The sequence below is a fragment of the Alternaria dauci genome, chromosome 2, assembly GCF_042100115.1.
Source record: "Alternaria dauci strain A2016 chromosome 2, whole genome shotgun sequence".
Lineage (NCBI taxonomy): Eukaryota > Fungi > Ascomycota > Dothideomycetes > Pleosporales > Pleosporaceae > Alternaria > Alternaria dauci.
Genome location: NC_091273.1, coordinates 4820192 through 4845857, shown reverse-complemented (window position 1 = coordinate 4845857; position 25666 = coordinate 4820192). Strand labels below are relative to the sequence as shown.

The following is a 25666-nucleotide window of genomic DNA, read 5'->3' as shown; positions in this document are numbered from 1 at the left end:
ACTATAATTACTGCGATGCCTTACAGTTGCCATTTTTAGAAGTTGCGAGGTCAACCCATCATGAAACAACCACTTTACATGACCTCAACAATGGCAGGCCCAGCAATGATGGTGTCGTCAGTGGCAGCAGTGTTGCAGCTGGTGAGCACAACGTAGCTCTGTCCAGCGATGCCCTTCTCAGGGACCGTGACCTCGAATCCACCCTCGACCTCCGTGGCATCAACAAAGACTGGGCCAGTGACAGTGATGAAAGCAGCGTAGACCTTGCCGTCAACCTTGTATCCAGAGGTCATGAGAGTGACCTTGCTGCCAGCCTTGATCGACATGCTTCCGTCAGATGCGGAGGCGGAGAGCGAAGGGAAAGCCTTGACTGGCAGAGGAGCGTTGGTCTCCGGGCAGGACTTGATGAACTGCGCAGCAAGCGTGTAGACCTCGTTGTAGCTCAACGGGTTGTCGAATGGAGACGGGAAAGGCGAGGAGCCAATGGTGTTACGTACATAGGCCGAGTGGCGGGCCTCGACGGTCAGGATAGATCCAGCGGCAGTCAGATAGGTCTTGGACATGATGTCTGCGGCGGCACCAAGGTACGCGCTGACACCGACACCCTCGAGGATGCTGGCAGTGGCAAGGAAGGACGCAACGTCCTTGTATCCGAAGTCGTAAGTGCAGGCCTCGACGGGCTTGGCTCCAGCAGCGCTGAGCGCACCAGTCAGGAAATCAACGTGTGCCTTCTCGTCGCTGGAGATGGTCTTGATGCGGTTGTAGGCCTCCTCGGAGAAGTGGGCGGCCTTGAAGTCCTCAACGCTGTATTTGGCGAGGGCCTCGGCGTAGAAGGTGTTCTCGAGGTGCTCGAGAGTAAGGGCGTAGTTGAGGATCTCGGCGTCGGATGGGCCATCAGCACGCTTGACGGGCGCGGCGGTGGAGATGGCCGCAAGAGCAGCGATGGAGAAGATTGTGGACTTCATTTTGATGGTTGGATATTAAAATCGAGTAATCGGGTAATGGATACAGGAGAATGTGCAGGAGAGATGCTGTGAGATACCTGTTTCATTTCAGCGAGAACCATTCCATCTTATACATACCATTACCCCCCCTTCTTCATCTCCCGCAAAGACAATACTGAAAGCTTACTACTCCTCTTTGAGCTCGCTCATGGCAATCTTACCATCATCTTCCAGAGTCTAAGCTAGTCACAATATCCCGTAGACGGACATGATTCCATCCGGCGCCAGTCGCGATCTCGCAACCCAAGCACCAGGGCAGCCAACGTCGCGATCAGCCTAACCTCTCCAACTGATGAACCTTCATCCCAATCAGGCAGAGACCAACAACCTTGGTTACTACTTCGGGACGAGAGTCAAGCCTTGGAACAAAGCAGGCGAGTAGCAACAAGGGTCCAAGGGCCATTCCCCGCAAAACCGCGGCAGGTTAGTGATGTAGTGTACCACGGAACCTTCACCATCCGAACATGGCGCTAAGACGATTAAGCTTGAGAATGACGTCGCGCTACGACACAACGGGCTCAGCTATACCCAGAATGCTCTAGTGAGTAGCTAATCATGGCCTTTTTAGTCAGGAGAGAACGACGTACAATTGTCATCTTTTTTTTCCCGTTCAGACTATATGTGCTGTTGAAGCTTTTTTTTTCTCCGCGGTGGCTTGATCGCGGCAGGATCTACGACCGGAGGACAGGGAAGGCGTTGGGGTTACTATGGAAAGGTGAGTTTCCGAGGGACAATGTCGGCGGATAGGGAAGACTATGTCGAGAATGGATGTTGTAGGTAATGTAAGCTGTAAGAAGAAGCAGTTGGGTTGCAACAAGGTAGGAAGCCACTCCATGTCGATTGCGCTTTCTGTTTTTGTTTCAACCTCTTTTTGTTGTTGTGCATACATGGGAAACACCAATGGCAGGAACTGTCATTTCCATAACAATTCTTTCCAACTTGCTAGATCGCCAGCCTGGTTACAAACTTGAATGTCAAAGGCTAACGCACTAGTTACCAGAACCAGCACCGTTGGCTAGTACGAAAACCTCCAAAATCCCAATGGAACTTTCCACCTCCACATTATTCTCGCCCTGGAACTAGCCTGGTAACCTACAATCCATTGGTATTACCCCCTAGTCGCCCTGTCCAATTACCAGCGCTACATATTCTCTCCGTACCTTAAACCGTTAGACTGAAACTAGCAGCCGTGAGTGTTTTCTTTTCCTCCCGCGCCCTTACGATTCGGCAACTTCTCGGCCGTTGATCAACACCCAATTCTGCTGCATCTGTGTCCGACAGAGCGGGAACATGACCCTTGGTGTGAACGCATTCTCGGAAGACGTACAATCCGATGAGACTTGGACTACTGACCGGGCCGTTCTGTTGCGATTTGCGATTTGCCAATGGTTGTTCGAGATGAAGGGGTCTCAGTAGGTCCTGGAAGTGAGTTGTAGCTTGTTTGGATGGCGAGTAGGACGGCATGCTAGTAGTTTATTGGTTGACTTGGAGTAGAACTGCCGCGTTCAATACATCACAAGGTAACAAATTGGAATCAATATCGGGAGGGACAACTAAGAGGGTGAACGGTGCACGTGCTGGAGGTAAGTAGCTAAGTGTAGATACAAAGAAGTGGCTTAGCTGCTGTTCAATTGCCGTTTCTTCCCTTTCCATTCCCTTGAATTCTAAAGTTTGCCGTACATTCTTTTGTAGTCGTAACATATACTACATACTCCACCATCTAGTCACTAGTGTTCACACCCTGTACTATGAAGTTCTCAATCTCTCTCCTCAGCACCGCTATCGTGCTATCCAGCACCGTCTCAGCGTAAGTAAACTCTCCATCTCTCCTAGCACTCCTGCTCCACACCCCAATCTTCTACAACTTGCTCATACTCAACCCAACTAACGCGCCCCAGCCAATCCCACGCTGTAACATCCACCCTCACAGTCCACCCAGGCTGCCCCTCCGCCGCTCCCGCCGATGTAATGGTAACGCGCTCCGCGGTCGCTGTACCATCCTGTGCCGCTGGCAGTAACGAGACTAAGCCGAGCATCGTCACAATGTCTGGACCAGGAGGAATGATGGGCAACGCTACTGCTTCGGGTAGCTTGCCAGAGTTTACAGGTGCGGCAGCGTCAAACATGGCGATGGGTTCTGTGGTCGCGGGCGTGTTTGGAGGCTTGTTTGCTGCGCTTATGGTTTAAGTGGTATGATGCCGTGGTAATTGTGAGGGAGGCGGGTGCAGTTGTATCTCTTGATACCTGGAGTGCGTGGGTAATGAGCACAGTGGATGGTTGATTTGTACTTTCTGGTTACTAGGTTAATGTGATAATGGTAATGGTGATTGGAGAAGGACAAGATCAATCTTTAGCTTGAAGGAGCCGTCGTGTGAACATGTATCACATACCTACAACGATCCATCTACGTCCACACCCTTCAACAGCTCTTGTGAAATGACTGTTGTCAGAGTATCATCGCGGAATGTTGTGAAGGCGTTACATATCTACAATTGAGGGTTAAAAATATGAACACTCCTATATACATGAAGGAAGGATACAATGCATACTCTCAAGGTCGGTTCACCAACCCACCCAACTCAACAGAGCTCAGCCCCGCAAGCCAAACAACCGAAACAATGCATGAAAACACAACGAAAAATACCTAACGGTCCGGTCAGCACAACGCATTCCCACTCACGCAACGACAGACGCCCACCAGCTCTAAGAGTCAAACACAGCCCCATAAGCCGCACCACCGTTCCCCTTAATCCTCTCAACCATCTCCCTTGTAAGTGCCGCATTGCTAACAACCATAGCAGCCTCCAACCCGCACTCTCTCTTCATAAAATCGGCCTCAAACGCCATATCCGGTCTACCATCCCTTGAGTCAAAAATCTTCGGTTCCGGATCCACTCTCCGTATAATGTCCTGCACGAAACGCCAATGCACCGCATTAGGATCATAGACACACCACATGACCCTGACTGGCTTTCCCTGTTCGCGCATGTGTGCAATAGCTGGGGAGCTCAAGAGGGAGAGCAAGGGGCCGATACCCGCACCCGTGGCTACGAGTAGGAGGGAGTTGAACAGCGGGGCGAAGGAGAGGAAGTTTTTGGCGGCGGGTTTACGGATCCAGATGTGGGTGGGTGGCGAGGTAATGATGGATTTTGTCCAGTCGCCGGCTTGCGAGATGACAATGTATGCGGAGGAGATGGTTGGTGTAGAGGATGCTTGGATGGGGATGGTGGCAAAAGCGTGCCATTCGAGGAGCGGGGAGAGCGAGAAGCGGGCTGTGGAAGTGTAGGGCATATTTTTGTAAGGGAATGTAAGCTTGATTTCGCGGCTTGAGACGACTTCGGCGATTATAGGTACGCGGCGCATGCGGGTCCATGGAAGGATTATGAGGAAGGTGGTCGAGGCTAGGAGCCAAAGTGCGGCGTTGGCGTAGAGAGGCGGGCTGCCTGGGTTGTTGCTTGCTACGCCTGCATTTATCCATAATACTAGCAATGTTGTCCATCCACCAAAGCGATGCGTGTGTTCGAATGCGTCGTGAAATCTCACACGGAGACGTGGGTGTGCCAGGATACAGACGATCAGAATAGAGAGGAGGATGGCGTAGCAGGTGAAGATGTCAGCCCACATCCAGCCCGTAGCCTTGTCTTGCTTTACGCTATCGAGAAAGAAGTTTGTGTTCAAAAACACAAAGTAACAGTACCATAGCAGCGCTGCCAGGGAGCATCCAATGTGTAGTCCGCCGTAGTGGTGAAAGTCTGCGATGGTCTTCCGGAGCCATAACGGTAGACTTGCTGGTGTTTTGGCCACGAAGGAGAAGCTTGCGTTGATGAGGTCCTCCTGACGCACGAAGATGGCAACGAAGATATTGGTGGCCGTAGCGATTAGAGGTCCGGGGAGGGCAAAACGCTCGTAGTGGGTCTTTTCAATGTATACGATGAATACTGCAACGTTGATGACAAAGGTAAGCCCAATAAGTATCCGATACGCTGTGAACCAATGGAGGCAGAAGTCCAGCGTTCGTTGTCGAGGTCTGGGCTCCGTCAATGTCAGAGAACCCATGGACGATAGAGCGTACGAAGACACTTTCACTGATGATTTGATGCCAATATTCTTCTCGTCGACCGGCTTCATCAGTGGCGTCTTGTAAACCTCTGCGCATGTTGTCGGTGGAGACGTCTCTGATTTACTATGTATTTCCTGCGACATATGGCGCAGCCTCTGGTTGAATGGCTCGTTCGAAACATCGAACCTGTCTTTGAGACTGCGTCGACATATCCTGGTTCCATTGGAGTCGTTGGCGTCGTTGGCGTCGGCATATCCATCTTCAGACACGTCCGATACAGAGCAGCTGGAGACAGGTTGATCGAGTGAATCTGATGAGGTGTTTGGCTTCTCGATCGTTTGGACCACACTGGGCTTTACATGAGCACTCGGGCTGTCAGTAAGAGGTTGGCTTCGGTCGACGGAAACGCTACGACGGCTGTAAGGCGTGGTTTCTCTAGAGTTCTCGATCGAGGAACGTAGTTTTGCAAGTTTTTGGGTAAAAGGAAAAGATAAAGGACGGGAAGACACGGCTGAGGGAGTAGTAGTAGGATTGGCCATTTTTGCGTATCAGTGGAAATCCACTGTGCACAACCACACCATCATCTCGTCCCGCCCTTCTGACTTATACAATACCATCCCTTTCATTTCACAATCTGGTCATCCATAATGAGGTAAGTGTATGCTGCACGTTGATGATGGATTATGTGCCAAGCACATATCATCAAGAAAACGGCTCTAGCGCCGAGTCAGCACTGCCGCGAACTGCATACGAGATCAGGGGAAATCGATGCCCGCGCCACATTGCCGCAGCCAAGCGAGCCCCGATGTACCCACGATTAGCTTGAGCTTCTAAACACAAAGACATTGTCAGCTCGTTTCAAATGTTCTCGATCAATCGGTCACCAAATCTTCTTCGTCATTATTATAGAACACACGTATGTATTTCTTCCGTCGACTTGAAATAGAGCTCCGGGTCATATTTGGACTGAAGACAACCTGCGCAAACTGGATAAGGATTGATTTGACGTTTGCGCCATTTGGGGTGCCGCAGTGAAGCATTGACGTCGCATTGCGTAACTTAGCGTATGATAATAGTGGATCTTGATTGTGACAGACATCCAGAATACTGCGATACCAGCAGCGCTTGACTAGGGATCTAGCCGCTGGCCCCGATCCCCGGCAGTGATGAGTGATTGGGCAGAAGCTCCTGCTGAGAAGAGACGAGAAGGAGTGCGGCGTAGCGGCGTAGCGACCTCAACAAGATGAGAATCCAGTACGGAAGGGATGCCCTTAGTCGGTGGCTTGATCCAGCCCCAAACAATCCAGGTAGTATGGAGACGCAAGAGTTGATAAATCGATATGATGGCATGTTTCTGCAAACATCTGTACACGTCGCAACTGCAACCTACTTAAAGATGGCGAAGGAATTCCAGTATCCCCTGCACAACACTCTCTGGCTGCTCTTGTTGAGGCCAATGTCCTGCACCTGGAATGAACTGAACCCCTTTAAAATCAGAGCATGACTTGGGATAGGCCTCGATAGCCCCAGGTTGCTGGTAATTGCCCCAGTCCTTGGCGCCTGAGATGAAGGTACTCGGACATTCGATCTTCTTGCCTGCGAATAGGTGGAGATCTCTCATGTTATTGAGGTCAGTGGTAATTCGGTAGTAATTAAGGCCGCCTTGAAAGCCTGTCCGTGACCATTCCTGGACGTAGATAGTGAGATCCCGATCGGGCATCCACCGTTCGATTGCCGAGCTATCTTGGTTGACCATCATGTCAGCAATGGTATCGGGCATTGACTTGTGCAACGGCATAATGTAGTAGTTGGGGACTTGGGCCATTTCTTCGGCCGTCCAGCTCTTAAGAGGATGAGGCGAGTTCTCTTTCCAGTCGGCTGACTTGACATGAAGATAACCTCTAAGGAAAGCATGCAACCCTTGGCTTGGGTTTAGCCAGTCGCCTGCAGCTCTACTGGTACTATTGTACCACTCTTTGACGTAGGTGTATGAAGTCAGTGTATGTCTCACATGCAATTTGTACAGAGACACTGACTGTAGTGTTTCCTTGGCACAGGCAACTTTGCCAGGTCAGCGTGAATGTCCGGCTGTGGCGCGGGTTCGACAGTCTCAGCGTGGGCTATGTCGAATGGCAAGGACGCGGGCGTGTGGAAGGGATGACTCATCATGACAACGCTCTTGAAGAAATCTGGGCGCATTAAAGCACACATGCTTGCGGTGACGGCGCCGAAATCGTGGCCAACAACACACTTGACCTCTCGATAACCCAGGGCGTTGACCAGGATGACCACATCGCGAACAACGTTGGTCAGAGCAAATTGCGACAAGTTGGTATTGGAGAAGGAAGAATTGTCCCAGCCAGTTGTGCGTCCGTATCCTCGCTGATCAAAGGCCACCACATAATAACCTGCCTCGGCGATAGGCACCATGACCTTCCTCCAGGAAAAGGCGAGTTCTGGGAAGCCATGACAGAGAATTATCAGAGGCCTATCGCGTTGCGGAGTGTAGCCAGCCTCGAGTGTGTGGAAGGTAAGGCCATTGGAGGGGCAGTAGACGTAGTTCTCGGTAATACCGTCTGGTAGTGGCAGAGGCGGAAGGCGCGACGCTGGCGACGTCATACTAAAGAACTGCCACAGGAACGCAGATCAGAATAATGTATAAGCGGTGACAGGCGTCGAGATTTGGTATGCCTTGACTTTGTTCCTACTCGATGGAAAGGCAAGCTGGCCATGTTGCTGGCAACCTCTGAAATCGTCACGATGCTGTTAGCGCGGGGAAGATATGCGGTCTGGGCGATCTCGCAGCATTGAGTGGGCCAGTTCGGCGATCATGGAACCCACATGGTTCTGACGCAAACAAACATGTGTGTTACATACTGCAATCTTGGAATCAAGCGTCGTTGGAGACGGAGTTGGCTTGATTCCGTCCTGGTGCGTTGCTGCCTCTGCGACGTGTCACTGGGAAACGCCGTGGACCAGTGCGCGTGCTTTGGGATAGATTCACGAATCAAACGGCGAACCCCCAGCCGGCGCTACGACGGCTTCGCGGAGATATCGCATACGTCAGTGGCGCTGGATATGGGACTGGCCAGACTGGTGCTGGTGCTTGGACAGGACCACTAGCTGGAGAGGTACAGAAATCAGGGACCTTGTGCTGCAAAGTGTCAGGAGAAGTGCGTGCGTGTGTGGAGGATGATGGACGAGAGTGTAGACAAGGAGCAAGGGTGAGGATAAACAAAACATGGTCTAGACTGCATCTGGCAGGGCAAAGCCACGCCTTCCCAGCACATTCAACAGCCTCACCCTCGACAACGACGCATGTTTGACTATCTGGATGAGACGGTGAAGTGTTTGACACTTTTGCGCGACGGCAGCAAATGGCGCCGGTGCAAGGCTGGCCATATCGGCGCCAACACGTCGGCCTAAGCTTTGAGATGTCCGGGAAGATGACGATCCTCTTACTTGTTTTGCTAGCTACAACAACTCGACTCCGCCCAGATGCGTCTTCGAGCCCTTTTCAGTTTCCAATCCCTCCACACGTGAGAAAGGACCCCGACTCACTTGCGCCCTGGGATCTGTTTTCTTTTTCGTCTGGTGGTTTGACCCAAGTAGCCGTCCACTCTCTTTCACTCACTCAAGCAATCCGCACGGTTCCGCCCTGCAGGCGTGACATCATCTCGACGACCCTTGCTGCACCTCCGAAGCCACGACATCCTCGCATGCACACACGGAAATGCAAAGCCAGTCGCAACTGCCGTAATCTCTAATTCACCACCGCCAAAATGTTCGGGAAACGGCGACGGGCAGCGTCCAATCCGGTACGTACTCGCCTTGGGTGAGAGGGCGCGCGCAAACCTCCTGTCGCGCGCTCGGCAGGCCTCTGGCGACGCGATGCTAACAATTCTCCCCCGATGCAGCCCCAACGAGCCCCTCCCCCCAGCGCATCCGCCTCGCTTGCCGCCTCGAAAGCTTTCATCAAGAGCGCCGAATCCCATGGCGACCTCTCGTCTGCAGCCGCCGCCGCCGCCTTGCGCACCCACGTCACGACGCCGACTCCCGTGGGCGACACAGTCACGAAGCGCATGGTGCGCCGCGGCTCACTGTCGTCAAACGGCAGCCTCTCGAGACAACAGCCTGGCGCCCCTGGCCTGCGCCGACACTCGAGCTCAGGCTCCATGACAGAGCGCTCATTCCGCGCCCCATCCCCCGGCAGAGGCAGCCCAGCTGACCCGGATGCGCCTCCAGTTCCGCCCGTGCCAAAGAACGTGCAGCAACAGGGCAGTGTTGTTCATCGGCGTGCATCCAGCCTAGAGCCTACGTATCGAGGAGGAGCGCCAGCACCGGCAGGAGGCAGAGGTCGAGGCGTCAGCCTGGACAGGGGCGCAAACGCCGTCGGGAGAGGCCAACGGGCTGCTGGCCATCTTGCCCAGGTATCCGAGGAAGACGATGCCTCGCGGTCCGTAAACTTCTCCCGCCCAATGTCTCCGGGCATAGTAGGCACACGTCAAAATCCCTCGCCGCCTTCCAGCAAAGGATGGTTTGGTGGCCCGGTCGTGAACCAAGAGGCTCTCCAACGCATGGCCTCGACGTCGCGACCCAAGACATCCAGTGGCGTCTCTAGCTATGATCTCCAGAACGCTCAACGGTCGGTCCAGAGTGCCGCTGAACGTCCGGTCAAAACACACCAGGTCTCGCAGGGTCTTCAGGGCGCAAAACTGTCGAGCGGCAGTATGCGCGCCAAGCCATCTGGATCTGCTGTACAATCGCAATCCTATCTGCCGCCGCGCGCTCCTCGACCAGTCGATCCCAACTCGCCAGATGCCATCTATGACCCTTCGTCGCGCAAGTTCATCCATAAGCAGGATGCCATGGCCCGCCATCGAGAGCTACACGAAGAGCCGGAGCCCGCGCCGCGGTACGTGCCACAGCACGTCGACACCTTCCATTCAGTCCACATTCCTGAAAACCAGATGGGCCGGGGCTCACCGAGTCCCATACGTCACTATGTCCGACAGGAGCAACAAGCACCGCAGAGACAAGAAGAGCCTGTGACGCAAGCACCCGAGCCCCAACTTAACGCAGCTACCGGAACGCGACATTCTGACGATTTCGTTGACGCCGACTTCCCACCCGAGGAGCAGGCACACACCAGTCGTAAACTCGAAGACTCTGGCTATGGTACTATAGTTGGCCACGAAGACGATGAGGCGTCGCCCAAATCCGCTCAGAACCAGGATGGTGCCTATCCTCGCCTGGCAACACCAGCCAATTCGACACCTGCAGGTTCTGTTAGTGGCCAGGGCCGTGGCCGTCTTCCTGAAGCGCATGACCGGAATGCTTCACTGAGCCCACCACGTACTGCCCATTTTGCGGCTGTACCCGTTGAACTCGCAGCGACTAAACATGACCCGCTTCCGCGCTCAGTTTCCCCTGCAAAGTCCGTCTTGAAGAGCTCGCCTTCGGTTTCGCGCCGCGGCGGCTCGCCAGCGACGGCAAACGGACGTCTCTCTGCTCGTTTTGCTCCGAGCGAAGCATCCGATACTGGTTCTGAAGACGGAGGCAGGAAGAAGAAGAAAAATGTCCGTGTTAGTTTTGAGGAGGAGCCAGTACTGCTCGGCAAAGCTACTGATACGGAGGCACCTTCTCACGGAGGTCTTGGTGCGCCCAAGTGGAGTCCCATAACTGAAAAGGAGGACGAATTCGAAGACTTCATGAAGCCACGCGCTGCTCTACCAGTGTTCGGTAGTATACGCGACAAGGAGCGACGACCGCAGGAAAACATGGCTGAGAAGGTTACCGAGACGTTCCCTACCTCAAACGCCTCTAGTGACACTGCGCTTGGGAACATTGTCGCAGAGGATTTTGCCCAGAAGCACGCAACACACGTCAACCCGCTACCTCCCGATGTCACCACAGTCGAGGGGAGTGGCTATGTATCAGACTCGAGCGACTACTCCAATATCCATAGGCCTATGGAGACTTTGCAACAGCCACCTGCTCCAGAGCCGAACTCTCTGTCCGCGTCACAACATGAGACAACAGCGGCGGCGGCTCCCGTCCCGGAACAGGTCGTTGAAGTGCCTGACATCGCACTCCAGCCCGCCACCCCTAGTCCGCACGAGAGGCCTGAGCCCGTGTATCAGAGCATGACCATACCCGGGGGTTGGGGCGAAGATGTTCCTGAAGCCGAGCATAAGACAGTCAGCCCGACTTCCACGACGTCTGCGCCCGTTGTGGACTCAACAACACAACAGCCAAAGTCTACCACACAGGCAGAGGAATATGATGAGACCACAGATGACAACAGCAGCGTTTACAGCGACGCCTACGAAGATCTCTCCGATGGTGAAGGGTTCGGCAGCATCAACGCCCTGATGGAGAAGCCTGTTGTTGTGTCTTCTGGGTTGCTGTCTTCAAGATACGCAAATACAGATGCCACAGACAAGACTACCTCGAAGCTCCAGCTCGACACCGCCGTCAACGACCGCCGCGATTCGGACACTACACCAACGCAAGACTGGAACGCTGCTCAGCAGCACTGGAGCGGTCTCAACGCATCTTTGAAGAAGCCAGATCCAGAACTAGGGCAGGCTCAAGCGACCCCCGATCAAGCGTCACATGCTCAGGAAGTCATCTCTCGAGTCGTACAAGCTCCGGTCTCAGAGGACATGTCAACACCATCTGCCTCCCGCGAGTATACACCTGATACAACACCAGAGCGCAAGGTCACAGCCATGCCACCCCGAAGGACTACTCCTCCATCGGCTGATCAGTCTGCAGTAAAACCTCTCAAGTCTGCTTTGAAGAAGAGCCCTGTACCACAGCCGGCGCGCCCAGCTGAATCACAGGCTAGGACAACCATGCGGACGGCGGCGCCGAGGGAAGGTGCCTCTGAGATTCACATGAAGCGAACTATGCGAGGAGGTTCTGACCCGGCTTCACGAACAGGACCGCAGATGGGATCGACTATGCGGTCGAGCATGCGGGGACCCTCAGACACAACTTCTAGAGCGCAGCCCCAAATGCGACAAAGCATGCGTTCAGCGGATGCCTCACCGGCACCAAGCATGGGTCTAGCAGCGTCGCGACACAGTATGGTACCTATGGACACCAAACCCCCGCGAGGTGCTCTCCAGAAGAGAAACATCCCGCCTGCTGCTGGTGCTGTCTCCAAGGGTAGACCACAGAGCATGCTTGCAGCAAAACCGATGGCCGCACCAGCACCTACATATGACAGTGACTCTGATGCTTCTGTTAGCAGTTTCCAACGCGAACGCGCCAGAAAGCGCGGAGGACGGGAACAGGGTGGGCGGTATACGATGCGCGGCTCAATGAGACAAGATCCTGCGCCTACCATGCGAGCAAGTGCTCCGGCACCCAGGCAAGTCCGCGCAATTTCTCCCCCAGCCGCTTCGTCCGCCATGCGAAGGTCTATGCGGCCTTCTTCGCCAACGCCAGAACCAGTAAAGTCATCAAAATTCAGCATTCGATCATTGTCGCCAATGGGCAGATTCCGCCGAGGATCCGATGTTCGTCCTGCGTCGCCTACACCGCCAATGCCCGTCTTCAACAAGCAGATACTGCCGCCTAAACCGTCTAGAGAGCCGAAGCAGAACGCACCACCTGTCAAGGCTTCAAAAGCTGCGTTCAAGAGTCGTTTTGCTGATTCAAGCGACGAAGAAGACGATGCTCGACCCACTCGTTTCCAAAGTCGATTTGACGACTCGGACGATGATGAGCCTGCCGACTACACTCTGCCTCCAGGTCTGGCGCCAGTACGAGGGATTCCTAGAAAAGCGGGCGAAGAAGATGGCGACTCTACCGATCTAGAGGAAGAAGCGGAGGAAGAAGCGGAGGACGAGCCCACGAACGTTGTTCCCAAAGCCGCTCCAGTGACAAATGGCGCAAACAGCAACTCAGGCGCACAAGGTGCAGCCCTCTCCGCCGGCTCTTTACGTGACAGCAAGCATGCGCCTTTGCCCTCGTTTGGAGATGCTGGCAAGAGCAAGTCGAAGCGTGGTTTCTTCGGCCTAGGAAAGAAGAAGACTACTGCCCAGCCACAAGCCGTTCAAGCGCAGCCCGGGCTGGCGCAATATGCTCCAACTTCCGATGTGATTCCTATGCCACCCGCACAACGCAACCGCGATGTGGGGCATCCCATGACGCCCATTGACGAGGACAAGGAATTCGGCGACCCAAGATCCGTTTCTCCTCGATCGCCCAAACTACAACGTAGAAAGACTCCTGAATGGCCACTTCAACCTCCACCTGCCATTGGCACTGAAGACCGTCCAGTGAGCTCAGATGGTGTCACGGCCCGTAGACCGCGCTTCACCAACCGACAGTCCAGCACCATCTCCAACGTTTCGGCGCCCATTGTTGATGCTCAAGGCCGTTCCGTCTCCTACGGCCGAAGCGGAAAGAAGAAGAAGTTCCAAGGCCTAAGGCGGGTCTTTGGACTGAACGATTGAGCGTGTTTAGCTAGTGGCTAACTCGCGTTTGAAAGACTACGAGAAGACATCAAGACCGTCCTAGGACTTTCGCCACTCATTTCAAGAGCCATGGGCTGGATCACTCGTCATCTACAACACCGAGTCGGTCGCGCATTTCCGTCGCACCCTTTGTTCATGGTTTGAACAGTCTATTCGCTTGTCGTCGTTCCACTCCACACCCACTGTCACTTCCTCATCTCTGAGCACTACCCACGAACAGATCAATCTTCTCTCTTATAATATACACACCGTGCTGTACTTTTCGATTCTCTTTTTTCCTTTCTGTCCCCCTCGGTTGGCGGCTTGCGTGATGCAGGCAGGGCTTCTCGGAAAGAACAATGATACCAATTTTCCTTTTTTGTTCAATGTCCCTTTTGGCGATGCTGCGATATGAATGCGCACACGCCGCAATACCCTTCGCTTTAGATTCCACTTTGAAGTTTTCCTTGTACGATGAACCGATTGTATTTGATGTACGCTTATGTTGGATCGAGTGGGTGGGCGAGGCGGAAATGTGATGTAGATAATTTATAATAGAACTCGCATTGCCTAAGTCACTTGTCCTGTCGCAAACACGATGTCTCGCCTTTCAACTCAGTGTCGATTGGGCATATCTGCATTCTTTGGAGGAGTATGTGAGGGCATTGCAGCGGCTGACATGTGGAGAGCATGCGTGCACACGAGCAATGGATGCAGCATGTATTCAAGGCAATCACGTAGCTGTGTATGGCATGGGACAAAATTGTCAAGCAATCGCAATAAGAGAGAAATGGCTTGGAGTGATTGAGGAACTAAAGATGTATTGCGGACACAGAAAAGTGAACGTAGAGTAGCGACACTACTGTAGAGAAGATATCCTATCACAGTAGCACAATAGCACATGTGCTAAACATGGATTTCGAGGAATCACCTCATCTCAATTTCACTCGCCGTCATAGTCCATATGACTTCTCTTCATTCATCCTCTTTCCATACCTCACGCCCCCTTAATACTTCGGCTTGAAAGGCAGCGTCGACATCTGCGCCCCCACTTCAGCCTCAATCCCAAACAACTTATACAGCCACTTGATAATGACAAAGAAGCTCTCCGGCTCCCCCATGTGCTTGATACCTGTTATAAACCTCGCCTCCTTGGGCGCCCCATGCTGCAACGCAAGATAATAATCATCAATAGGGAAAATCTCATCCTCCGTCCCATTCACCAACAGCAACCTCGCACAAGTCTGTTTATCCAACGTGCCGTCCTTCAGCAACGAGAACTTGTCCATAGCTTCTCGTTTGAAGGCTTCAACATCATTTCCGTAGCCCCATTTGTAGGCGAGCGTGTTTGCAAGATCAAAGGGGTACTCGAGGTGGTTTACATTGTCGAGCCATTCGCGCTCAAACATGTAGTGGCAGCCTCCTCCTAATGCTACGACGCCTGCGAGACGGTCTGCGTGTGTGTGAGCAACGCGGATGGCATAGTACCCGCCGGTGCTAAATGCCCAAATAGCGACTTTCTTTGCGTCGAGACGATCTTGCGTGGCTATCCAGTCGAACAGTGAGCTGTAGAGACGGTCCGGGGACGTGAGATCCGATGCGGTAGCGGGACAGTCTCCAGTACCAGGAATCTCAAGGACGATGGTCGCGACGCCTACGCGGCGCCAGCCTTCCATCCAGACGGCCAGTTCGGTGCGGTAGCCGTCGAGGCCGGTGAAGATGATGACGGTGGGTACCGGGTTCTCTTTTGAAGCAGAGTCGGGGACAAGGTGGTAGACGGGTATGTGGTCGCCTTCGTCTTGGTTGCCGTGTTGATGTGGGATCTTGACTTCGTGGACGGGGTGCGGACGCATTCCTAGGCCCTTGATGCATACTTCTTTGCCTAGTCTCCATGCTTCGCGTTGAACGTCGCTGCGTGGCGCGGGGAAGCGGCTGATGCGGTAAACGGCGCTGGAGCGGAGGTAGTATTCTGACGCCTTCTCTTTCTCGCCGTTCTTCTCAGCTTCTTCGGCTATGGATTTGAGCTTTTCGGCTTGCGGAAAGTAAATTTTGGCGTATTCGTCCCAGTTATAGGGCTCTTTCATGTCTTTGGATTTCATCTCTTTTACTATCGGCTCGAAATCGGAGGCTGTGCCGAACATGAAGGGGTAGACGCCCATCTCTGCCTGCGATGTGTTAGCAAATGCAGTCTCGCATGGTTGCAACTCCCATCTATGTGATCGAGTAACTACCTAGGTGGTAATGAACATACAGGCATCTTCCATTTCGTCTCCCACAGCTGTTCGTAAGACTCATGATGCTTTGCCGGAGTCTTAAGCTTCTCTTGGATGAAGAACTTGCCCCCTGGTGCCGCCATGTTTGGAACAATCTTCTCGCGTTGTTGTATGTACCTGTCCTCTTTCTTTGGCGGAAAGTGTCCACGGGTACCTTCCGAGGTTGACAAAAGATGGACAGCTAAATTGAAGACACAAGACTCAACATCAGCAACAAATCTTCAAGTCTCATACCCAAGTATATAGTCTTCCAGGTCTATTCATAGACCTCCGGTTCGGCACAAGTTCTCGCGCCAACAAATGTTGCGGCAATGGTGCGGTCCGCCACCGCACGGGGATAAAACGGCAGGGTCCGTGAGCGGGGAGCCGAAACTTCAAGCTCATTATCCATACACAGTACGCGATTATGCCCGCGATTATTAGAGGTATATTAGTTATCGAGATAATTTAACTCTAGCCTATTTACTCGCGTACTTATAATATACACCAACGGATTAAGAGTCTTGTTCTATTATCATAGCTGGAAAAACCTCCAAGTACCCAATCGCTAAGCTAATCTCGCTATTACTATAAGTTGTTACTAAAAGACCGCATTATTCAAGCAAGGGACGTACTCAAGATCAGGCATGTGCTCTCTTATAAGCTCGTGGATCCGTAGTACAGGGAGAGGAACCCCACGCAATCCGATAACATCTAGACATTCGCAGATTCTCGCGACAGCGAGCTTCTTCTTAGTAGTACTATAGCGGTTTATAAGGCGAATTAGGTGGTAGTTCGAAGGATCTTCACTTATTTAGTTATTATTTAGGGATTTTTCTAATTAAAACCTATACTAAAGATGTGATAAAGGACTAACGAAGTAACACCTATCCTATACTCTGCTTTAACAGACGCTATTGTCAGAACGCAGCCCCGCACCACTACGCTATGCAACCAAAAAGGTACGTATAATCAGTGAACTACTGATTATGGTGCGGGATAGTATATGTCATCAGCTAGGCCTGACAACTTATAGCAGAGAGCTAAACCGGTTCAAACGTCTTCTACATTAAAGCTAGCTTTAGGGGTGCTGACAAGATAGCTGAGAATCTAGGTCGATTTCTCTAAGCAGGTTAAATCCTGCTGCAAAACTTCCTTAGGAATCTGTACTTCCCGCCTGTGAGACATAGTTAGACCTAGATAAGAGAATCACTATAAGGACTAGGAAAACTGACTAGGCATTAGGGATGTTGAAGTTCTAAGTATAATAGCTTATGTGGCTGCTATACATTCTCTGCGCTGTACTAGCAATTGTCGACATAAGATCTGATTTACTTAAGCCCTAGCAGCATAGCGTGTAAAACGCATCCACGTAGTAGAATAGCTGACCACGATAGCTTGGAATGCTGAAAGGGATAATGCATATATTAACTGTCAGCACGTGTGTAGCTTGAAAAGGTACAGAAATGTATAGATAAAGGGCTTCTACAAGGGGGTCTGATAGCAGATAGGAAACTCCTACTTTGCTGTCTGGTCGAGACAGAATAAAATTGTTGTAGGAGATTCCTTTTGAACCATATTTACTCATAGTGTTGACAATTGCTGAGGATCATTCTAAATAAGAAAACCAGCTGAAAAGAAGGTTAAGTTATAACAAAGACAGCTGTAGATTGGATGCTTGTTAAAAGGAACACTGCAAGCAACTATTTTGGAAACTGTAAATGTAAAAGGCTCGAACTAGCTCAACCCCTCCTCCGATCTTTCCTTTCTCTGTTCTGTTGCTCTGTCCGCGCTGAGAACCACGGTACAGCAGTGACCCAGATAAAGCAGACCCAGTAAAGCAACACCAAAGCTATATAATGAACTATTTCTTGCTGCACAGCCCAATGATCATTGCGATACAATAAACCTCCACCACGAGACTCGAAAGCGACTATACACACTCGCGCAATCTTAGTTGGGTGGTCGGCTCGCTTTCCTGCCCGGTTCGCTTGCCGTTCGCGTTAGCAAGAAACGGGCCACTAAGATGAAACGTATTTTATCGGTTTAGAGGGTGTGTAGAGCTGCCTTTGGGTTTCCTGGTGGAGGTCTTGTATGGCAATGATCATTAACTACCTCATATCACGCTGAACTATTCAAAACAGTTACACACGGTGTACGGTAGAATAGACGCACTGAGGTAAGTATTGGTGTCTAAGTAGGACTTGGGTACTACGATTCTCAATTGCCTTCGCACAGTCGACTTTGCCACCATACACAGTTAACACCTCCTACAATCGGCCGAGCTTAAACTTTCTGTCGAGAGAACTCCATACAACGATTTGTAGTATTCCCCGGATTTGCAGTGTTATATCCTAGCAGCAAGACTGTAGGGAAATTCCAAACTGTATTAGCAGTGGATTTACCAAGAAGCAGAGAGCGATGGGGAAGATTATGACTTACAGACTCTGTTTGGCAGATACACGTACTCACAGTGCAAGCACCTGGAATCGAGCTATTCTCAATGTCGCACTGGATCTCGCATTCAGCCCGAGCTTCCTGACAATTGATTGACGATCCCTGACGTTTCTGCAGCCCTTGCGGACTGCTTGAACTGGGTAAAGCGGCAGCAATGCCAACAAAGACAGCGAGGATTGGGAAAACCTTCATGATAAAGATAGTGTTACAAAGTGGGATCTTCGCAAGGTAGGTTGAACGAGTTTTAGTAGGAAGCAAGAGGGTGTTGAATGAGATGGAAAATGTGGGAATCTTCCATTCCATTATATATTCACTCCTTCGGGCCTTTCTCTACAATTCTCGCCTGCACTGAACAAAACTGATATCAAGCATACGAGAATTCTTACTAACGATTACTATCTGCAGCTCTCCATTTCCATAAAAGTTGATTTCTTTCTCGCTCAAGTCCTTGCTACGGATCTACTTTGCAAAGTGCCAACATCAACATTTGGGCCAAAGTTTAGTTCTGCTTTGCCTTTACTCGACGTCTTCAACTGCTCATACCCTGCAAACCTCTAACATAGCAAACATTTTCCCGATTTCCTCCTCCAGACTCGAAAAGCTGCATCTAGTTATCCGAGTGCGCGCAACACCAAGGGCAGGTAAAGGCCCTTCTAAGCAAGCCCATGTAGCTTAGCCTGTTGAACCGTCCGGCATCCCTGTATGTAGGGACCAGGGCAAAAAGATAAGAGGTAGTGCTTATAGGAGATTAACTATAGAAGATGTGAGATGGAGATCTCGGCAACTGCCGTGATGCTGGTTTCTCCCCGAAGGATAGGTACCTCGGTTGTCGGAAAGTACTTAGGTACGTATCTCGCACATGTGTCGGACTGCCAAGTAGAAGAGAGCACAGCAAGCCAGCTTGCAAAAGAGAACCGGCTTGGTGGAGATCATCCACGCCGAAACCAACTTTCTGGCCAAGGCGGTTACGGGAGGAAGAGAGCACGACTAATAAACATTAAATTAATGCCGTAACTGTATGTTTGGGCCAAAAACACCACCGGTACTAGATTACGCATCAGCTATTGTAGTGTTATGAACACCAGCTCTCAGGATCTGGTTTTACTTGTAATGCGCTTCGTAAGCTGTAAGAACTAACTCTTACAGTAACCGTGCACCCGATGATCATGGTCACCGGTTGAGCACCCCCACCACCATAACAACAAAACTTCAACGCGTCATAACTCAACCAATATGGACCCGATTCAAGAAGCGATTGAAGAAATCGAATCGCGTGAACCAGGAGATAAATTCTCGTACCAAGCAATCGCGAAAAAGTATAGTGTAGGACAAATAACGCTGATGAGACGACACAAGGGCGAAACCGAGACCTATGGCTTACGCTAGCTCTCCCTCCACCCACAACACGAAGCCGAGCTCGTACGATATATCGAAACGCTTACTAAACGACGTTTGCTACCTACAAGAACAATAATACAATAGTTTGCTAGTCAGTTGGCTGGTAAGCTGGTCTCTAAAAGCTAGGTTTCCCGGTTCCTCCGCCAGCATCCTAACTATCTCATCTCTCGCTCAGGCAAAGCCATAGCCAAGGAGCGTACTAAAGCTAATTCAAGGGCTAAGTACAACTTGTATTTTAAGCTTTTACATAAAAAGATAGAGGAGTACAATATATAACCTATCTATATATTTAATATAGACGAAAAGGGATTTTAACTTAGCTAGGTTAGCAATACAAAACGTATATTTAGTAGAAGACTCTACGAGTAAAAAGGGGCAAGGCAAGCACTTAAAGATAGCTTAAGCGAGTAGATAACAGTAATAGCTTATATTTATTTGGATAGTAAAGCTTTAAGTCCAACTCTTATCTTCTAGGGAGCTAACGGAGCTGTTTAATCGAGCTAGGTTAAAGCTGTATAAGTAGGAGAACACTCAGTATTTACTACGTTATCACCCTCTAGCTAGAGTAACAACGATATTGGGTTATATTAGCTTAAGGAGGTGTTTAAAAGAGAAACTAGGCGGTATGCTTTAACTAGGTATTGATTACTACTCCTTAACGGCTACGGATCCTACGTAACTATAGAGTTTATTAAGTATTATAATAATAACAAGATCCTCTTATTTGTATTACCCCCTTACGCTACTCATACGCTTCAACCTCTCAACGTTTGTATATTTAAACCCCTTACAACAGCTTACTCAACTTAGTTAATAGGATACCTCTAGGACAGCTAGGGGTTACTCAATTTAACTAAAGGAGACTTCTTCCCGCTCTTCTAGAGGTCCTAGAGCTCTATATTTAAGCCTCCACTTATCAAAAGGTCTTTTAAAGCCACCAGTATACAGCCAGCTAACCTAGACGTTATACTTAAGAAGTTTGCTAAGGAGGCTTTAGATTCTGACAGCAGCTAGTCAGTCCTCTCTAGAGAGGACTAGCTTAAGCTTAAGTTAATTGTACGCCGTAAGGTGAAGGATCAGAGTAGTAAGGACGTCAAGAAGCTTCAACAAAGCTTATGCTATATCTTAGCTTAAAACAGTATCCTCTATAAAGAGGTTAGGGGCCTCAGGCAGTCCCTAGCCATCAAGGAGAGGCGACTAAAGCAGTCCTTCACCCTCTAGCTTGATGAGGACGAGGTTTACTACGGGGGAGCCAAACTGTGGTCGCCCAGGAGTGTACAACGAGCTCGCGATTGTTAGGCATCACAACAACAACAAGCCAAGCTTAAAAAGCTTCAAAAAGCCAAGCAAGCCAAGATTAAGAAGGCAGCACGCGATTATAAGCTTCAACTTAAAGCTGTGAAGCGTGTTAAGCGGGAGAAGGGTTAGGAGGAGAGTAGAAAGCGGAAGGCTGCAGAGAAAGCCGAAAGAGACTACCGTAGAAGCCTCCGCAACGCTGCTAAAGCTATAAAATTGCCCCAATCAGGTAAGCGTAAGGCTTCATAACCTCATCCGCCAGCTATAAAGCGTCAAAAGCGTGGTAGTGTTGCTCCAGCTGTGGTGGGAGCCGCAAGGGTTGCACGAGCTGCTCCGCCGCGTAGTCGACGGCAACGACTGATAACGCCCTCCAAAAAATTATCTGAATAAGCCAAAACTTCCGCAGGCCTATATATAGTATAATCCTAGCTTTGCGCAATTTTATTACAATTTGTGGTAGCTCTACAGCCTCATCTTTTTGAATATATTGTTGTTGTTGGGGTGCTCAACCGGTGACCATGATCATCGGGTGCACGGTTACTGTAGGATCTAATCTTACCTGTAACGCGCTTTGTAAGCTGTCAGAAGTTATGCAGTAGTGCGCGAACCTTCTATTGAATTATGGTAAGGCTCGTGCTTCCACAATATGTGTTTTGTACTAATAAGTACTGCAGCATAAACGCTAGCAGTGTGTGTGTTTAGTGTCGACCGTAAAGTATTTATGATACATCACGGAAAAAAAACGTCTTCGTGCGTTCTGGCGGAGTCGTTCATGTCTTCATCTTCATTTGTCTTGGCTATGTCGTTATGTAACGTGCCTCATGATCCGTACCCATGTCCTACCCAACCCATACGCCGGTAATGCTGCATTGAATCTATTTGTGTGCTGCGTCACATTAGCAAACTGTGGACGAGGTCAAAGCGTCAAGTACTTACGAATGCCCTCAGTGGGCTTGGGAGTTACGTCAACGACCTCCGCCGCGGGCTTCTTGACCTCAACGATGTCCTTCATAAAAGGGAAGGTGAGCACTTCCTTGATGGAGTAGTGGTCTGTCAAGAACATGACTAGACGGTCGATACCCATACCCCAACCACCAGTGGGCGGCAGACCGTACTCGAGCGACTGACAGAATGTCTCGTCGATGAGCTGTGCTTCGTCGTCACCGGCGGCCTTCTGGTTCGCTTGCTCTTCCTGTATAACTGTAAGTATGCCCCTTATCAACGTACTTGGCTCGAACTTACGAATCGCAGACGTTGGTCAAAGGGATCGTTCAACTCAGTGTAGGCGTTGCAGATCTCCTTCTTGCATACGAATGCCTCAAAACGCTCACAAAGACCAGGGATATCGCGGTGGTATTTGGCAAGTGGCGACATGACCTCAGGGTGACCGATGATGAATGTCGGGTTGATGGCAGTCTCCTCAATGAACTCACCAACCAACTTGTCGATCATTCTTGAGTTGGTGCGGGGCTCTGAGCAGTCGACGTTGACCTTCTTGAGCACCTTCTTGAGGAACTCGTTCGTCTCGGCAGTGTGTAGCTGGTCTGCTGGTGGGAACTTCTCGCCAGTAGCCTCCTCCAATGCGGGGATCATCTCTACTCGCCTCCATGGCCTTGCCCAGTTGACGTTGTATACCTCGCCGTCCTGAGTGTGGTAGACTGTCTCGTAGCTGCCCGTAACCTCCTTGACTAGCTCACTGACGAGCTCCTCGGTCATGTTCAAGACATCGTTGTAGTCGGCGTAGGCCATATAGAATTCGCAAGTGGTGAACTCGGGGTTGTGGGTAAGATCGATACCCTCGTTACGGAACTGACGGCCAATCTCGTATACCCTCTCAAGACCTCCTACTACGAGCTCCTTGAGGTATAACTCAGGCGCGATACGCATGTAAAGCTCCATATCGAGCTCGTTGTGGTATGTCTTGAAGGGTCGTGCAGTCGCACCACCAGCAATCTTGTTCATCATAGGTGTCTGAACTTCGAGGAAGTCCCGTTCATCGAGATACTTGCGAACCGCCTTGATGATCTTGGAGCGAGTGATGAAGGTGTTGCGTGTGGAGTCGTTCATGATGAGATCGAGGAATCGGTTGCGGTGGCGTTGCTCTTGGTCCTTGAAGCCACTGTCACGGTGTCAGTACTATGCTCACCCAAGTCTATGACCAGACTCACAAGTGCTCCGTTGGCAACATCCTCAGGCAAGGAGTGAGAAGGATGACTTCGCGTGCGAAGATGCTCAGTTCACCCTCACCACCCTTCTTGGGGCTGGTGCGACCTGGGAAGCCGATGACACCGATGATGTCTCCACGCTGGATGTTCTCATGCTGCTTCTCAAAAGGCACGTCGGCCTTGGCTTCCTGCAATTGGCACATGACCTGAATCTTGGTACCCTCAGCCTGGCCTGTAGACTGTTAGCCGTGAAGGCGTTGTCGTGTGCCGTGTACGTACAAACATAAAAGTGCAGCGCGTTGGAGGCAGAGCGCTGTGTCATGACGCGGAGACCAATGCGGATCTCCTTGTCTGGCTCAGTCTCTCCCTTCTTGAGGTGCGAATAGTCGCGAACATAGTCGGCGAGCTTGTAGTTGGTGTGGAACTTGTGCGGGTACGGATTCGGTTGCTTGGAGGCACGAAGCGCGTTGATCTTGTTGGATCGGATCTCGAAGTATTGCTGTAATCTGTGAATAACTGGGCCAAAAGCCACTCGAGAGTTGAAGGCGTACGTTTGGGTTCAATTCTTCGACATCGTCCTTCTTCTCCTTCTTGGTCTGCACTGGGAGCGTTGCCGCCTTCTCCTTCTTCTTCTCGTCCTTTTCACGCTGCTTCTGGCGACGCTTCAGCTCGCTCTTGGAGATCTTCTCGCCAGTGACGGGGTCAGTGTGCAGGTCCTTGGCCTCGGCAGCCGGTGGCTGTGTTGCGGGTTGTTCGTCGGCCATTGTTGCGATGTTCGGGTGTTGCTCGTGTGGGCTGCGCGACGAGATACAATGCCCCGCCAAACTTTTCCATTTGACTCACCCCGCCTTCGCATCGACTGCAGGCCGCGGGAACAAAGTTTTTCCATCCGCCTTCTACGACCCATACTTTATGCCATGCTCATTGCGAAGAGGTTGAACAATCACTCCGCAATGATACCAGATATGACAGATGTAGCATTGGAGACACGGCATTTGTATCGATTCATCATGCGTACCCCGCACACGGTCATGGCCTTACATAACAGAGCACTTTCGATCACAGACATGGAAAGATTGCAACCCCCATCTAGTCGTTGCAAGTGTAATGAATTCTCGAACGAGACCTTGGTAACTTTCTGCACTACGTTCCGGATCGACGTATACTACAATCTACAACGCAACAACACGAAGCTTTTGCATCGTCAATGTACTTCTTACCTGACTCAACAAAAGAAATTCATATAGGGCTTCTGTCATCCCCCTGACTCTGCCCAAATCAACCAGGACGAGGGACAGACCCGCACGGTCATGCCCGGATATAGCATCCAAGGATGACCCAGTGGCATCAATATGCGCATTACGAAGACGCGCAGCATTGGGCATCTACGGCAGCAGATCTTGCGTCACCTTGGTGACGCGATGAACAGTGGGAACAGCGCATCTCCGGACCCTGTGGATCTTTGAGGCGATGTCACGGAAGGTCCCTGAATATTCATCACTTTTGACAGCTGTCGATGTTGGGCGTCTATTGCACAGTAATATCCGACCCAAAGCTGACCGAAACCCCATCTCTTTCTTCTTGGCGCGCAGGCCTTGTGGTTTTTTTATCGCTGAAATCCCTGGTTGTGCGGAGCTTCAACGCAAATCCTGTACCCGTTTTGGCTTTTCCTTCCACAACCACGGTCGTGAGGCTGGCCCTAATGCTCTCCTGTTGAAAAGCCACATCATCTCCCCGCGATATCATCAAGCCTAATAAAACATCTAGGCATAGTTACCATGGAAATCCGAACTGGGCGAACAATCCAGCAAATGTTACCATAGTGATTGGATTGGGCGACAAGCTGCATGGCCATGACGGCGTTTGGAGAGTCGAAGTTGTCTTCTGAAACGCGCGTTGAAACGTCAAACTTGGGGTATCATGAGGCTGGTGCCCGCTGCAAGTGCGGTTAAGGCTGACCTGTGCGTGTGGCTGCACGTTATGTCGCCGTGCGCTCATGGCGCATTCCCGATTTAGGGCTTAGAATACACTCGTATCGATCATTTTAGATGCAATGCCGCTTCTGCTCGGGACTGGTCAAACTGCAGCGCATTGCATATTCGGAAATACTCGGTCCATGCCCTGGACGACAGTCTTGGAGCTTGCTGCTCATCGCAAAGCTGTGGGGTCTTTCCGATGATGGATGTGTATATTGAAATATGGAAGCGCGCGTGTAGGCTAAAGCAGGTACGGCAATGATGAGCAGGAAAACTGACAAGCAAAGCGCGTACCTGCAGTACCGTACGTTGGACGTTAGACTAGCGGGGATAATTCTAGGACCAATATTGACGAGGTCGCAGAAGCGGCCACATGAGGCAGATTCGGGGTATCAGTATTTTGTTTTTTACCATGACGCGATCATGTCCACGCGTGACAGCTCGAGGACGCTTGACTGTCCGCGTGAATTTGCGTTTGATTGATCGAGCAGGTACGATCTGTAGCAGCACTTTGCCGGAGAGTTGGTGGTCAGTCGATGCAGCCATCCCGAAGCCTGGCCTCGAATGAGGTCTCATGAGCACGCTGT

General features: G+C 51.0%; 6 protein-coding genes across 6 annotated transcripts; 1 reads left to right on the top strand and 5 right to left on the bottom strand.

Moving 5' to 3' along the window:
* Positions 1-74: 74 nt before the first annotated feature.
* Positions 75-965, bottom strand: ACET3X_003637 (uncharacterized protein; the record flags this gene model as incomplete). The annotated part of the gene is made up of 1 exon (XM_069448934.1): positions 75-965. The coding sequence occupies one exon, from the start codon at positions 963-965 to the stop codon at positions 75-77; it is 891 nt and encodes a 296-aa protein (XP_069310184.1).
* A 2742-nt stretch (positions 966-3707) lies between these two features.
* On the bottom strand, positions 3708-5132 carry ACET3X_003636 (uncharacterized protein; the record flags this gene model as incomplete). Its single annotated transcript, XM_069448933.1, has 1 exon — positions 3708-5132. The coding sequence occupies one exon, from the start codon at positions 5130-5132 to the stop codon at positions 3708-3710; it is 1425 nt and encodes a 474-aa protein (XP_069310183.1).
* A 1322-nt stretch (positions 5133-6454) lies between these two features.
* Positions 6455-7683, bottom strand: ACET3X_003635 (uncharacterized protein; the record flags this gene model as incomplete). Its single annotated transcript, XM_069448932.1, has 2 exons — positions 6455-7038; positions 7101-7683. The coding sequence occupies 2 exons, from the start codon at positions 7681-7683 to the stop codon at positions 6455-6457; spliced, it is 1167 nt and encodes a 388-aa protein (XP_069310182.1).
* Positions 7684-8565: 882 nt separating this feature from the next.
* On the top strand, positions 8566-14103 carry ACET3X_003634 (uncharacterized protein). Its single transcript, XM_069448931.1, has 2 exons — positions 8566-8882; positions 8982-14103. Exons 1-2 carry the CDS (start codon positions 8847-8849, stop codon positions 13533-13535), a joined length of 4590 nt encoding a protein of 1529 aa, XP_069310181.1. The 5' UTR covers positions 8566-8846; the 3' UTR covers positions 13536-14103.
* Positions 14104-14454: 351 nt separating this feature from the next.
* ACET3X_003633 (uncharacterized protein) lies at positions 14455-15891 on the bottom strand (the record flags this gene model as incomplete). Its single annotated transcript, XM_069448930.1, has 2 exons — positions 14455-15700; positions 15787-15891. The coding sequence occupies 2 exons, from the start codon at positions 15889-15891 to the stop codon at positions 14543-14545; spliced, it is 1263 nt and encodes a 420-aa protein (XP_069310180.1). The 3' UTR covers positions 14455-14542.
* Positions 15892-21813: 5922 nt separating this feature from the next.
* On the bottom strand, positions 21814-23867 carry ACET3X_003632 (uncharacterized protein; the record flags this gene model as incomplete). Its single annotated transcript, XM_069448929.1, has 6 exons — positions 21814-21824; positions 21875-22130; positions 22181-23057; positions 23107-23335; positions 23383-23602; positions 23655-23867. 6 exons carry the CDS (start codon positions 23865-23867, stop codon positions 21814-21816), a joined length of 1806 nt encoding a protein of 601 aa, XP_069310179.1.
* Between the last annotated feature and the right edge of the window lie 1799 nt (positions 23868-25666).